This window comes from Cherax quadricarinatus, chromosome 4 (genome assembly GCF_038502225.1).
Source record: "Cherax quadricarinatus isolate ZL_2023a chromosome 4, ASM3850222v1, whole genome shotgun sequence".
Lineage (NCBI taxonomy): Eukaryota > Metazoa > Arthropoda > Malacostraca > Decapoda > Parastacidae > Cherax > Cherax quadricarinatus.
The window spans coordinates 39,846,100-39,861,603 of record NC_091295.1 but is presented as its reverse complement, the minus strand read 5'-3'; the positions used below and the strand labels follow the sequence as shown (position 1 = coordinate 39,861,603).

Below are 15,504 nucleotides of genomic sequence, written 5' to 3'. Positions count from 1 at the left end.
TTATACAAGTTTATACTATTGTACGTAAAGTGTAGATTTCTTGCAGGTGAGTCTGATGCTTCCCCATGAATACATACCCTGCAGATTTCCTGCAGGGTATATATTCTTAAATTTACCTGATGACTAGGAAGAATGTGGTTTGTGAAAGCTCTTCCCACTTTAAATTATAATAAGGCTTTTCTTATGTTATCAGGTTTTCTGTTTATTTGACCACTGTTCTTGCATCAGTTGCTTCATTTTCCACCTCTATCCAGCATAACTGCTAAGTAATTTTTTTGCACTTTCTGTTGCTTTTATGAATTGTAGAATTTTTTGTATCTGCAATAGTTTCCAGTTAATTTATGCACTTATGATTCTGCCTTGATATACAGTAGCTTAATTATTTTGAGGACCTGTAGGGATATCCTAGGTTAACTCACCATAAAATATCACTTTTGCACATCTTGAATGATTGTACAGTACATGAAAAAAAGAATTCCAAATACAAATTGCTAATACAGTGTGTACTATTATGCATTTGTAATTGGCTACTCAAAATAAATACATAAATAAATATTTTCATAGTGATAATAGAAAAAACTAGACAGTGACTGAAAATAACTGGTTGCAAAAACTATATAACACAGTACTCGAACCAGATGCAAATAAAACTCTGAGGAGTTCTGGTTAGCAGAACTCTAAATCCAAAATGACATGGCCTCAGTGTTCACAGTATAGCTAATAGACTTTTTAGCTTGATATCAAGAGGTGCTGTAAAGACACTGGTCAGAGAAATAGCAAGCATCGAACTTAAGCTAAAAGAATCCTTTAGGAGTCAGGAATCGCGGGAAGAACTAAAAGCCATAAATGAAATCGAAAGAAACCCAAAGTATTTCTTCTCCTATGCCAAATCAAAATCGAGAACAACGTCCAGTATTGGGCCCCTACTTAAACAAGATGGGTCCTACACAGATGACAACAAGGAAATGAGTGAGCTACTCAAGTCCCAATATGACTCAGTTTTTAGCAAGCCGCTAACCAGACTGAGAGTCGAAGATCAAATGAATTTTTTATGAGAGAGCCACAAAATTTGATTAACACAAGCCTATCCGATGTTATCCTGACGCCAAATGACTTCGAACAGGCGATAAATGACATGCCCATGCACTCTGCCCCAGGGCCAGACTCATGGAACTCTGTGTTCATCAAGAACTGCAAGAAGCCCCTATCACGAGCCTTTTCCATCCTATGGAGAGGGAGCATGGACACGGGGGTCGTCCCTCAGTTACTAAAAACAACAGACATAGCCCCACTCCACAAAGGGGGCAGTAAAGCAACAGCAAAGAACTACAGACCAATAGCACTAACATCCCATATCATAAAAATCTTTGAAAGGGTCCTAAGAAGCAAGATCACTACCCATCTAGAAACCCATCAGTTACACAACCCAGGGCAACATGGGTTTAGAACAGGTCGCTCCTGTCTGTCTCAACTACTGGATCACTACGACAAGGTCCTAAATGCACTAGAAGACAAAAAGAATGCAGATGTAATATATACAGACTTTGCAAAAGCCTTCGACAAGTGTGACCATGGCGTAATAGCGCACAAAATGCGTGCGAAAGGAATAACAGGAAAAGTCGGTCGATGGATCTATAATTTCCTCACTAACAGAACACAGAGAGTAGTCGTCAACAGAGTAAAGTCCGAGGCAGCTACGGTGAAAAGCTCTGTTCTTCAAGGCACAGTACTAGCTCCCATCTTGTTCCTCATCCTCATATCCGACATAGACAAGGATGTCAGCCACAGCACCGTGTCTTCCTTTGCAGATGACACCCGAATCTGCATGACAGTGTCTTCCATTGCAGACACTGCAAGGCTCCAGGCGGACATCAACCAAATCTTTCAGTGGGCTGCAGAAAACAATATGAAGTTCAACGATGAGAAATTTCAATTACTCAGATATGGTAAACATGAGGAAATTAAATCTTCATCAGAGTACAAAACAAATTCTGGCCACAAAGTAGAGCGAAACACCAACGTCAAAGACCTGGGAGTGATTATGTCGGAGGATCTCACCTTCAAGGACCATAACATTGTATCAATCGCATCTGCTAGAAAAATGACAGGATGGATAATGAGAACCTTCAAAACTAGGGAGGCCAAGCCCATGATGACACTCTTCAGGTCACTTGTTCTATCTAGGCTGGAATATTGCTGCACTCTAACAGCACCTTTCAAGGCAGGTGAAATTGCCGACCTAGAAAATGTACAGAGAACTTTCACGGCGCGCATAACGGAGATAAAACACCTCAATTACTGGGAGCGCTTGAGGTTTCTAAACCTGTATTCCCTGGAACGCAGGAGGGAGAGATACATGATTATATACACCTGGAAAATCCTAGAGGGACTAGTACCGAACTTGCACACGAAAATCACTCACTACGAAAGCAAAAGACTTGGCAGACGATGCACCATCCCCCCAATGAAAAGCAGGGGTGTCACTAGCACGTTAAGAGACCATACAATAAGTGTCAGGGGCCCGAGACTGTTCAACTGCCTCCCAGCACACATAAGGGGGATTACCAACAGACCCCTGGCAGTCTTCAAGCTGGCACTGGACAAGCACCTAAAGTCAGTTCCTGATCAGCCGGGCTGTGGCTCGTACGTTGGTTTGCGTGCAGCCAGCAGCAACAGCCTGGTTGATCAGGCGCTGATCCACCAGGAGGCCTGGTCACAGACCGGGCCGCGGGGGCGTTGACCCCCGAAACTCTCTCCAGGTAAACTCCAGGAACTATACTACTGTATTGCATTATAATAAGTGCATATTGTTGGTAAGTAGGGTGCTTAAAGCCTGTTATTGATTTATTAGGGGCATGTAAACAAAAACACCAGTTCAAAATTTTTAAATGAAATCAATAAAAATATTAATTAAGATTTATTAAATAAATAAAACTTTCAAAGTTTTATGCAATAACAATTTATAGCTTTTGTTAACACTGAATAATTATCTATATATAAAAAGCCTGTAATATAATCATTGCTAAAAACTTAACTAGAATTGTTTAGATGACTGGACAGATACTGGCTACAGAGGAGAATTTGAAATCGTAACAGAGACATGACTGGCTAATCCTGGTAGCAAGTGCCTGTGCAACACTCAAACTGTGCAGTAGTGCCATATGCATACACAGTGGTACCTTGAGTTTCGAACAGCTTCCAACTCGAACAGTTATGTAAGTGTATTTTTGTAGGTGCTTTTGTAAGTATTTTTGGGGGTCTGAAACGGACTAATCTAATTTACATTATTCCTTATGGGGACAAATTTGTTCGGTATCGGCACTCGAACAGCCTTCTGGAACGAATTAAGTTCGTAACTCGAGGTACCACTGTATTTAATATGAGCATTAACCCGTAAACGGTCCAAACGTATATATACGTTCTTACCGCTAGTGCCCCAAGCGTAAATATACGTTTTATTTTTCCTGCCTCCAAATTTGGCATGACTGGCCTGAGATGCCTGGTCAGCATAGAATGGGTCTTAACACTCGGTGTGCACCATGTTAAAAAAATCTGGGACCACTTAGTACATTGTGGGAGCGCCAGTTATATTGAGCGCCAGCTGGAGCAAACAGTGGGGCAAACACCAAGGATTCACTGATGTAATGTTATATTAACACTCCCCTTTTAAGAGGAAAGTGATGTTAACCCCAAGTTTAGGGTCTGTCTATCTGTCTCTGTCTATTTCTGTCTATCTCTGTCTATCTGTCTGTCTGTCTCACAGGTACACACAAATACAATTATACATAGTGTAAATTACCTAGGATAACTTAAAAATTCCAAAGTGCTATACTGTGCTTGTAGATATAATGCATAAGAATACCTGTTGGTTTACAGTGGCTCTCTCTGAGACAGACAGAGAGACAAGCAGAGGGACAAAGAGACAAGCAGACAGAGAGACAGATAATCAGAGATAGGAGCTAATCGAATATCATCCCTTATCTCTGCACTCTCGCTGGCACCCCCTCTTATCACTGCACTATCTCCTCTTATCTCTGCACCCTTGCTGGAGCCCATCAAATGTCATCTCATATCTGATCTTATCACTGCCCTCCCTGATGCTTGTCACTGAACACTTGTCATACAAATTGCTTCAAGGGAATTCCTTCCTTCCTTCCTTCCTTCCTTCCTTCCTTCCTTCCTTCCTTCCTTCCTTCCTTCCTTCCTTTCTTCCTTTCTTCCTTCCTTCCTTCCTTCCTTCCTTCCTTCCTTCCTTCCTTTCTTCCTTTCTTCCTTTCTTCCTTCCTTTCTTCCTTTCTTCCTTTCTTCTTCTTCTTCTTCTTCTTCTTCTTCTTCTTCTTCTTCTTCTTCTTCTTCTTCTTCTTCTTCTTCTTCTTCTTCTTCTTCTTCTTCTTCTTCTTCTTCTTCTTCTTCTTCTTCTTCTTCTTCTTCTTCTTCTTCTTCTTCTATACTCCCATGTATCTAAAACTTTGCTTGGACCTATAAATACTTTGTATGTATTCGTAGACAATAGTAAATGACCAAGGCAGGTGTAAATGTCCACCTGCCAGTGTGTTTGTGACAATTTTAGTACCTAATATTAGTGTGAGAACAAAGATTGATTATGAAATGACAAGAACTACAATAAATTGTAATTATCAGAACATAAAAATTATATAAAATATAAAAATGAGAAAAATAGTATATTGGCAAATTCTTCTGCAAGTGGCAGGACTCTGTGTTGCCATCAGGTGAGCATTAAGTGCCAATTTTGCAGCCTCATATCTCAGTAAGTACTGACCCTAATTTTTTTATTTTAATCCTTTAACACTTAGAAAAATGCACTCTTTATTTTTGTTAAAAAAATTATTTTTTTATTTTTCAAAATATTCAGGGCACTGGGGTAGTGAACGTATATATAAATTTGGACCGTTTATGGGTTAAATAAAAACATCCATGTATACAAAATGTTGCAGTTTGTACAGTGCAACATGTATAATTTGTTTAAACTACATTATTTATAATGAACAATAATTTTAAATGGCTCGTATGAAGATCAACCAATTTGTCCATACACACAAATCCAGTATATTGCAATAATGGATTATATGGGGATTACCAATGGACACCAGGCTGTCTTCAAGAGGGAGCTGGACAGGCACCTAAAGTCAGTACCTGACCACCCAGCCTGTGGTTCATATGTCAGTTTGCATGTGGCCAGCAGTAACAGCCTGGTTGATTAGGCCCTGATTCACCACGAGGCCTGGTCTTGGACTGGGCCGTGGGGGCATTGGCCCCCGGAACACCCTCCAGGTACAGTATATGGAAGTCACATAAAGTTACTTCAGATAGGTTACAGTATACTGGCATACATTACATATTGTGGAATGAAAATTAGCTACTGGTTACTGCCATTTTGGAGTAACATCATATCAGGTTGTATCTTGATTACTTAAACATCAATATAAAGTAGATGCTTTAAGTGAAAGTAGCTGGTGTAAGACCTGAGAAAGGCAGTGAAGCTAAGCTATGGATGAGTTAAGAAAGGCAGACAGTATTTTTAACTGACTTTAGTCAATAGTCTTAATTGGTAGGTGAAGGCTGGCTAGCTGACAAGTTGTTAAAAAGACTCGTGTAGCAACAGACCTCTATATACGTTTCACTTACATGAAATGTCTTTTTTTAACCTATCTTTCGATAAATAATTTTACGGTTTTTGTTCTTGCTCACTTTAAATTTTCTAACTAGTTTCATATCTAAACTGTTATTTATTAAACATTATCTCAGAAGGTAGTATTAACTTAGCATGTTTTTTCTATTATTGATAACTGCTTGTGTGTGAACGCACCTGTAAGTGGTTCTCCAGCTCCTTGGCCCAGCCTACCTCAACTCCGTGTGCATGTCGCATCAAAACCTCGAGATGAACTACGTGGGGGATCCTGTCCCCCATACCAGACTGTAATTAAATTTTTGTCTACTGTCTTGCCATTACAGTGATGGCAGTTGGGAATTAACTGCTTTGCTCCATAATCCACTTTAAAGCTTATATTTAAATGGCTATTAATCAGAGAAGGTTTCTCTTGTTTTAGCTGCTTTATATATTAAATTTTATTTAATTAAATTTATTGTTAAAAATATTGTTCAAATGTTGATTTGTGTACGTAGTAGGTAAAAATCTATTACTAACTTACTTTACTAACTATTCTTATTTACCTGGGATATATTATATTATCACATTTGCACACCCAAGTGATTTGAGTTTGTTATTCATAATAATTAAAACATTTAATGTTCTTTTTAATTATTATGAGTTTATTGTTCATAATTAAAAACAATATTAAGTGTTCGTATTTGTACACTACACATTAATATTTCACATTTTGGAATATGTACTCTTATTACATATGTATATTATAGTATATACAAATATATGTGGATGGGAGGAAGAAAGGTGCCCACTCTGAATCAACAGCAAATGACACTCATTGTAGCTTGTGTATAAAATTTTGCAGTTAAGTGAAGACATGCTGTATTTTTTTTTTTTTTTTTTTGGTCAGGATACAATTGATAAGGTAGCTATACACCACCAAGTAGATAAGTTGTGGTGTTTCCTTTATTTATAAGATATAAACACTTTATGTGAGTTGTTTACAATATAATATGATTTCACAAGGAAGGAGGGAGGCAAGTGACACTTGTTGCCACCAGTGAACAGGTAAAGACATATTTATTTATTTTATTAATTTATTAATTTGAACATGATACAGAAAAGTACAAGGAATACAATTTTTAAAGTGCAGCATGCCAAAGCCCCTTGTATGCAGAACATTATGGGCAGGCTTAAAATTAACTTAAGATTAACTAAGCAATGATATATTCAGTGGTACAAAAAATTTTGTAAAACAGATAACAATTTAGTACATAAATGAGTATTACAAAGACAGGTCATATGGTCATTTACTGTGTTGCTGTGTAATCAGTAGAATGGAGTATTATGTTAGGTAATGAAGTTAAATAGTTACAAAGTTTGATTGGGTCACAGGTTGACATTTATGAGATACAATAATGAGATATTATATGAGATACAATTATTCAGTATTTATTTAGTTGTGGGTGAGTAAGTGATTTTTGAGAAGAGACTTGAATTTATAAACAGTGTTTCTTTTATATTCACAGGTAATGAATTCCAGATTTTAGGGCCTTTTATGTGCATTGAGTTTTTGCATAGCGTGCGATGGACACAAGGAACATCAAAGAGTGATCTGTGCCTTGTGTTATGGTCATGTGTTCTGTTGAGGTTGGTAAGGAGATGTTTGAGGGGAGGGTTTATGTCAGAGTTAAGTGTTCTATGTATGTAGTAGGTGCAGTAATAAGTATGGATGTTTTGTATTGTGAGTAGGTTTAGAGTTTTGAATATTGGTGGAGTGTGCTGTCTGTAGTGGGAATTTGTTATCATTCTGACTGCAGCCTTTTGTTGGGTGATTAGTGGTCTGAGATGGTTTATTGTTGTTGAGCCCCATGCACAAATTCCATAGGTGAGATAGGGGTAAATAAGTGAGTGATATAGGGCCTGGAGGGCTGACTGTGGAACATAGTACCGTATCTTCGATAGTATGCCTACGGTCTTGGAAATTTTTTTGGAAATTTGTTGTATATGTGTTTGAAATTTGAGTCTATTATCAAGGTGGATTCCTAGGAATTTTCCCTCTGTGAGTTTTGTGATAGGTGATTCATTTATCATTATGTTAAGAGACACATCTGCAGCTCTGTTACCAAACTGAATGTAGTAGGTTTTGTCAATGTTTAGAGTGAGTTTGTTGGTCCTCATCCAGGTTGATATTTTCTGTAATTCGGTATTTACAGTATTGGCTAGCATGACTGGGATCGGGTGAGAATAGACGTATGTAGTGTCATCTGCAAATAGTGTGGGTTTGAGTAGTTGCGATGCATTTGGTAGGTCATTTATGTGTATGAGAAAGAGAAGAGGGCCTAGGACACTTCCCTGTGGGACACCAACTGTAATTGGCTGTGCGGAAGAGTTTGCCCCATTTGTGTACACATATTGGCTTCTGTTGCTGAGGTATGACTTTAGGTAGTTGAGGGAGTGCCCTCTTATACCATAGTGCGACAGTTTTATTGGAGCAAGTCGTGGTCAACTGTATCGAAAGCTTTACGTAAGTCAATGAAGATCCCCAGTGGGACTTCTTTTTTCTCTATTGCTCTATAAATATGTTCTAGCATGTGGATAATAGCATCATTAGTATTTTTATTAGGCCTGAACCCAAATTGACAGGGGTTGAGTATGTTGTGGGAGATGAGGTAGGAATAGCTACGCTTATGGATTAATTTTTCAAAGATTTTTGAGAGAGGGTGTAAGTTGGATATTAGCCTATAGTTATTCAAGTCTGTGTGGTCTCCTCCTTTATGGATCGGGGTGACCCTTGCTATTTTGAGAACTGTAGGAAAGGTAGAGGATTCAACGGATTTGTTAAAGAGTGTTGCAATGATTGGTGATAGCACCTGTGACACTTTTTTGTATATAATGGGTGGTAAGGTATTTAAATCTCCTGTCTTGTTTTTTAGTTTGTTGATAATAAAGGAGACTTCAGTTGGGTTAGTCGGAGCTAGGAACAGTGTGTTCGGGTAGTTATCAGTGTTTGACTGGAGGTAATAGAGGGTAGTAACACACCACAGGTAATCAAGCAGATAATGCTAGGTTATTTTGTTTTACTGTGGATTAGGTTGGGTAAAAGGAAGTCACCATCTGATTTGTGACTATTTTGTTACACTGCATGCCAAAATTCCATTCTCCCTAAGCCATGACATGCAGATTTATATTTATTTATTGTTTACAAATTACATGTACAGTATTGAAGATTGAAGTATAATACAGTATGCTGTATTGTGAAGTACAGTACACAGCAATATATATCAACATTATTGTTGCAGGATTGGAATTGTATGCACTAAGTGAAGCTCACTAATCAACAGATTTGTTAAATGTATTTCTTCTGTTTTGTGTGAGTACATGTATATGGTATCAACACTCATTCTGCTATGAATAACACAAAACATTTTAATTCTGCACAAAATAGAAAATTTGCAAGTAAAATAAAGAGTAAATGCGTATACAGTAAAACATGACGTAGAACACACTGCTAATTAATAATACAATACTGTATAACTTACTGTGCTCATAGGAAGTGTATTGTGGATATATACATTATCCTTTGACATTTCTTTTTGAAATTATTAATGTACAAGTTTTAGTTTTACTTAGTAATAGGTCATTATATTTTGCACTGATGAGAGGAGTTGGTTAAAGCAGCCCTAGGAAATCTGTACATTACCACCTGTTTATTGTACAATTGCTTTGAGTACTTTACTGTATCCTAAATCTCACGTGGATGTTAATGATGAATCTCTCATTCTGTGTAAATACATTCTTGAAAACTTCACTAACTTCTCAGTGTAGGAAATATTTTAATTTTTTTTTTCTGTATATAGAGACCTGTTGATTTAATCTCTGGTTTTAAATTGACTTAGTTGCTTTGTTTTGTCATGTTAGAGGTTATTGATTATAATTTTCTTAAAGACTTCAGATAGTTAATAGAGAATTAATATAAAAAAATGTAAGACTGGTTGGCTTCGCTTGCTCAAGGAAACATTGCTTTGGAGTAAGTAAAGGATGTGCCCATTGCTCTATTATAATTGTTTACACAGTATGTATTCTTCATCTACACCACATTTTTGTGTTACAATTTTATGCCCACAAAGAGCAATTAAAAGTTTCCCAATCTTCGTTTATATGAATTTCACTCTTTTTGCTTTCCTGTTCAGTTATATACAAGACATTCATTTTCCTCATTTAGATTTATAGTACAGTATATAATACTACATGTAATTGGAAGTGCTGTATGATTCTATGTTTTTACTAGGCCATCACACTACAGCCGTGTTATTCACTAATTTTTGCAAGAGAGCCACGTCGGTTAAACACATTGATTGAGAGAGCCGCAGCTACTGCAAGTTAGCGTAACTCAGCTAAATTATGTAGTACTGAGCTGCTAGTGAAATATAGTAAATGAGAAAAATTAGACATGGTAATATTAGCCTGCATATCTTGTTATTGGCGGCTCGCGAGCCGTGCAATGAATACCGCTGCACTACAGCATTCCTCTGCAAAACCTTCTAACACTCAAAATACAATACTGTACAGGTAGTTGAAGTGTCTGGGAAAGACTTAACATGACTTTAACCTAGAACAGACAGGACAGCAAAGAATAGAAGTGAATTTTTGTATAGGAATAAACTGTCATGTTAGGAAAGCTATACAGTACATGGTTTGCTAACATACTCAGTACAGGTGTATGGTTTACTTTATTTTGTTATTTTATATAAATTAATATATGATTAGTGAAAATCCTAAATTATGAAATAAGAGATGTGGAAGAAAAACAGAATGTGTTACTAAAAGAGTGATAATATTGCTGGAAAGGATCCATAGAGAATGTACTATAGTTTGTGCTACAGCCATTGCCATTGTAAAAAAAAAATATGCATAATATAATTAAAGGAAATGACCTGCCATGTACTGTATTTATAAATAGAGACATAGACATATTTTATTTCCCCAAATCATGCAAAAGTGTTGCATATAATATTTTAAAATAGCTTTAGCCATGCAATGCATTTCAGGTCTTTACCTCTTCAAGGGGGGCTCCTTGGCGTGGTGAAGAGGCTCTTGGTCTGAGGAATTAGATCTGTCGGTCTACTTCCTCAGACCGAACCTAATTACCCCCCAATCCCCCGTTCCCTATCCCATCCTCCCCATCCTCCCCTTTTTCCTTTCCTCCTCCTCCTCCCCACCCCTCCCTTTTGCCCTTCCTTTTTGGCCTTTTTTTTTTCCCACAGGCACGCTAGTTCCTAGGTAAGGGAAAGGGTACCGGGGTCCATCCCATTCCGTTGAGGTTCTTGGCGGTGGCGTAGTTTGCCGTGGAATCTGGATTGCCTGGGGATGTCCTGATCCCTCTCCGGTATCCTGGAGGGTGGCTTTGGGTGTGTCTCGGGCGACGGGTGTATCTCTGGAAGCCACCTTTCGGATTCCGGGGGTGGTGGCCGAAGGAGGTATACTTTGTGGCGGATTTCTGGCCGCCCTCTCTTTTGTCCACCGAGGTAGCTCGGCAGATGTGAGGTTGCTATCCCATATTGCTGGTTTACTGGCATGATGGGTAGGGTATGGCACGGGTTCCATGCTGCATCTGCGCTACTTGCGGTGCTGAGGTCCTCTTGGGCATGGAGGGAGATTTCTGGCCCTTTCATTCCTCCTAGGAACTATCCCTCCCCGGTCCCTCCTTTTTTTATTCTTTTTTTTATTTTTATTTTATTTTCTTCTTTCTTTTTTTTTTCTTAAAAACAAAAAGAAAGAAGTAACCTAACCATGGCAGCCCTAGTCCATGAACCTGCTATCCCCGGGCCCCTTCTTGATACCGCACCCCGTTCTGACCCCTCCTCGTCTTTGGACCACTCTTCGGACACTCCTCATGCCTCTGTACCTCTTGCCGGTGCTGTTTCCTCACCCGCTTCAGGTACTGAGGCCTCGACTGACTCCTTCGATTTATCTGACCTTCGCTCTCCTCTGACTATGCTTCCGGCCTCTCCCTCTATGGTGCGGCAATTTTCGAATCGCCAGCCCGTTCCACGTCGGACCAACTCTGGTCCCACGCCTAAACGACAACGACAATTACCTGCTGATGATGCTTCTCCACCTTCTTGTTCTTCTCAGAAAAGATCGACACGTCCTTCACTACCTTTCCACGCTCAGTTTCAGACTGCACAATGGACTAAATTCTTCACTTTACGACCGACTTCCTCTACTGCCTATCTTTCTGACCACAGTATTGGCAAGGCACTCCTACGCCATGTTGGTAAAGATATTTCTTTTCATGCTCTTAAGAGTGGTACGCTCATCGTCACCGTACAGAATGCTACCCAGGCTCATGAGCTTTCTCATCTTTCCCATATCGATACTGTTCCTGTAACTATTGAAAAGCATCATTCCCTCAATTCTTGTAGTGGTACCGTCATTCTGCCCCATACCATAGTTCAACAAAATTTCCAGACATGTGGCACTGACATTCTTGAACAGCTGGAACTCCAAGATCTCCCAATCCTTAAGGTAGACACTTACGTTCTTCCTGCCCGCGGGCGGAGACGATACCCTAGCAATGTGGCTCGTTTAACTTTTGACAGCCGTGAACTCCCATCCTCAGTTTATGTAGCAGGACATCGGTTACAAGTTCGAAAGGTGATCCCTACACCCCAACAGCGTAGAAATTGCTGGCGATTTGGCCATCCAGCGAAATATTGCAGATCTATCGCCGAATGCCCAGTCTGTGGTGCCGATGACCATTCTAATACGTCTTGCAATCGACCTCCTTCTTGCCTTAATTGTCATGAGGCTCACCCTTCGTACTCTCGCCGTTGTCAAGTCTACTTAAATGAGCGGGAAATGCGTTACCTCAAAGAGGCAGAAGGTCCCCCTTATGCCATGGCAGTTTCTCATCTCCGCTTCCAAGGGAGACTACCTCATGTTTCTTATTCCCGTGTTTCAAAACGTCCCCCCACTTCTGGTATCCCATCTTCTGCACCCACCTCTGTGGTTACCTCTCCCATAGTCACTCTTGTAGCTAATTCTTTTGCTGTCCTCGGCTCAGATGTCCCTACTTCAACGTCTCAGTCTGATCTTGCTTCTTCGTGTTCTCTCTCACAAGCCTCAGTAGCGACGAGATCTCGTATGACACCTCCTCCCAATCGTCCCTCTACTTCTCAAAAGTCAAAAAAAGGTCCGTTAACACCTCCTACCCATCTTCCACCTCCTCATTTTCCCTTCCCTGTCTCTGTACCTGGTTCTCCCCCTCTCACTAGCTCTGTTACAAGTGTAGAGGTTCACCCTCCCCCTCGTACTGTACCTTCCTCCCCTGTTCCCTCCCAAGTTTCTTCCTCTTCTGCCACCTCCCAGGTTTCTGTCTCTTCTGTCCCCTTCCACGCTTCTCCAGTTCCCTCCACCCTTTCGCCCCCCCCCTACCTTGGTACAGTCCATTACAGTTCCAATCTTTACTCATCCTCCCCCTACCATTTCCAATATTGTCTCCCACACGACGTCTCTGAATTCTGAAACACTTGAAGCAATCTCTGAATATATTGCAGAGACCAAACCATCAATGGACACTGATCCACCCTCCGCTCCTTCTCTCTCCTCTACTCCATCTGCGCAACTCCTTTCTTCACAGCGCACCATTCCTTTGCTGCTTGAACGTTTTCCACTGCCTCCGCATGTGGACTTTTCTAACCCCTCTAGTCCGTAGGAACCCTTACCTGCGGATTTCAGGTATCTTTATCATTGCCAATCATGGCCTATTTACAGTGGAATATACGAGGCCTCAGGGGTAATCGGGGTGAGCTTCAGATGTTACTCTCCCAGTTTTCCCCTGTTGGTGTTTGCTTACAGGAACCAAAATTACACTCTGCTGTTATCTCTCCCATCTCAGGCTATAATTTATTGTATTCTTCAGATCCTTTTCCTGATGGGACCTTTAATGAAAGTGCCCTTCTTCTACGCACTGATATTCCGTACCATCAGCTATTTGTTCGTACTTTGCTGCATTACACAGCAGCCCGTATCCACTTGCATAGGTGGTATACGCTCTGTTCTTTATATCTCTCTCCTTCTCAGGCATTATCTATTCCGGATATTGCCTTTCTTGTTTCGTCATTACCACCACCAATTCTGTTACTTGGTGATTTTAATGCCCACCATTTCCTCTAGGGGGGTTTCACTGTGATTCCCGTGGCATTCAGTTAGAGGCTTTTCTTGCCACCCACCCCCTCCAAGTTTTAAATACAGGTACTCACACCCATTTTGATCCTCGGACTCGCACTCTCTCTTGCATCGATCTCTCAGTCTGCTCTTCCTCCGCCGCATTAGACTTCACTTGGTCTGTTTTTCCGGACTTACATGACAGCGATCATTTCCCAATCATTCTTACTTCCCCTTCATATTCACCACCTCTTCGCATCCCACGCTGGCAATTTGATCAGGCAAATTGGAACCTTTACTCACACCTAACTGTTTTTAGAGAGGTTCCTTCTTCGTCCTCCATCGATGAGCTTTTACACCTCTTCTCGTCCTCAGTTTTAACCGCAGCTTCTCATTCTATACCCCAAACCTTCGGCAGGCATTCTCAGAAATGCGTGCCTTGGTGGTCTCCTGCTTGTGCTCGTGCAGTACGTTTGAAACACGCTGTGTGGGGGCAGGTATCGGTATAATAGAACCACTGAGAGACTTCTTGATTTTAAGCAGAAGCGTGTGATCGCTCGCTGTGTCATCCGTGACGCTAAACGCACTTGCTGGCGAGATTATGTCTCCACCATCACCTCTGCTTCCTCTATGAGTGCAGTCTGGAAAAAAGTACGAAAACTGAGTGGTAAATATTCTCCTGACCCGGCTCCTGTTCTGCGGGTTGCCGGTGTTGATACAGCAAACCCACTAGATGTTGCCAATGAAATTGGCAATCATCTGGTCCGTATTTCTGAGGGACTCCATCTATGCCCCTCATTTCTTTCCTCAAAGTCTGCCAGAGAGTTAGCACCCTTGGACTTCTCTTCTCTCAGAGAAGAACAGTATAATGTGCCTTTTACACTTCAAGAACTGGAGGCAACACTCTCAGCTTGCCGATCATCGGCAGCTGGGCCCGACGACATTCATATTCGTATGCTACAACATTTACATCAGTCAGCCCTTGCAGTCCTATTACGCCTTTACAATCTTATTTGGCAACAAGGAGTTCTTCCACAGCTGTGGAAATCCGCCATTGTTCTCCCTTTCCGCAAACCAGGCACTACGGGACATGAAACCTCCCATTATCGTCCCATTGCTCTTACCAGTGCAGTTTGCAAAGTGATGGAACGCCTAGTAAATAGACGTTTAGTGTGGTATTTAGAGACACACAACAGTCTCTCCACTCGTCAATATGGCTTTTGTAAGGGACGTTCTACCATAGACCCCTTACTATGCTTGGATACGTATGTTCGTAATGCCTTTGCATTAAGATATTAAATGCTGTAAAGAGTTTTTATGAGGATAGTGAGGCTCAGGTTAGGGTGTGTAGAAGAGAGGGAGACTACTTCCCGGTAAAAGTAGGTCTTAGACAGTGATGTGTAATGTCACCATGGTTGTTTAATATATTTATAGATGGGGTTGTAAAGGAAGTAAATCCTAGGGTGTTCGGGAGAGGGGTGGGATTAAATTTTGGGGAATCAAATTCAAAATGGGAATTGACACAGTTACTTTTTGCTGATGATACTGTGCTTATGGGAGATTCTAAAGAAAAATTGCGAAGGTTAGTGGATGAGTTTGAGAATGTGTGTAAAGGTAGAAAGTTGAAAGTGAACATAGAAAAGAGTAAGGTGATAAGGGTGTCAAATGATTTAGATAAAGAAAAATTGGATATCAAATTGGGGAGG

At 40.4% G+C, this 15,504-nt stretch overlaps 1 protein-coding gene across 6 annotated transcripts in view; it reads left to right on the top strand.

Moving 5' to 3' along the window:
* The window catches only part of pasi2 (Protein), a 59,393-nt gene that overhangs the window by 4,099 nt on the left and 39,790 nt on the right, over positions 1 to 15,504 (top strand). For 2 of the 6 annotated variants that reach the window (XM_070095878.1, XM_070095870.1), the window contains exons 1-2: positions 5,846 to 5,937; positions 7,156 to 7,276. The exons of 1 other annotated variant lie outside the window; for it this stretch is intronic. In XM_070095878.1, the coding sequence (XP_069951979.1) occupies positions 7,185 to 7,276 (92 nt within the window). In that variant the 5' untranslated portion in view covers positions 5,846 to 5,937; positions 7,156 to 7,184. Of the gene's footprint in view, positions 1 to 5,834; positions 5,938 to 6,555; positions 6,695 to 7,155; positions 7,277 to 15,504 lie in introns of those variants that run through there. 3 more of the 6 variants (XM_053770836.2, XM_053770835.2, XM_053770838.2) reach the window with 3 other exon arrangements.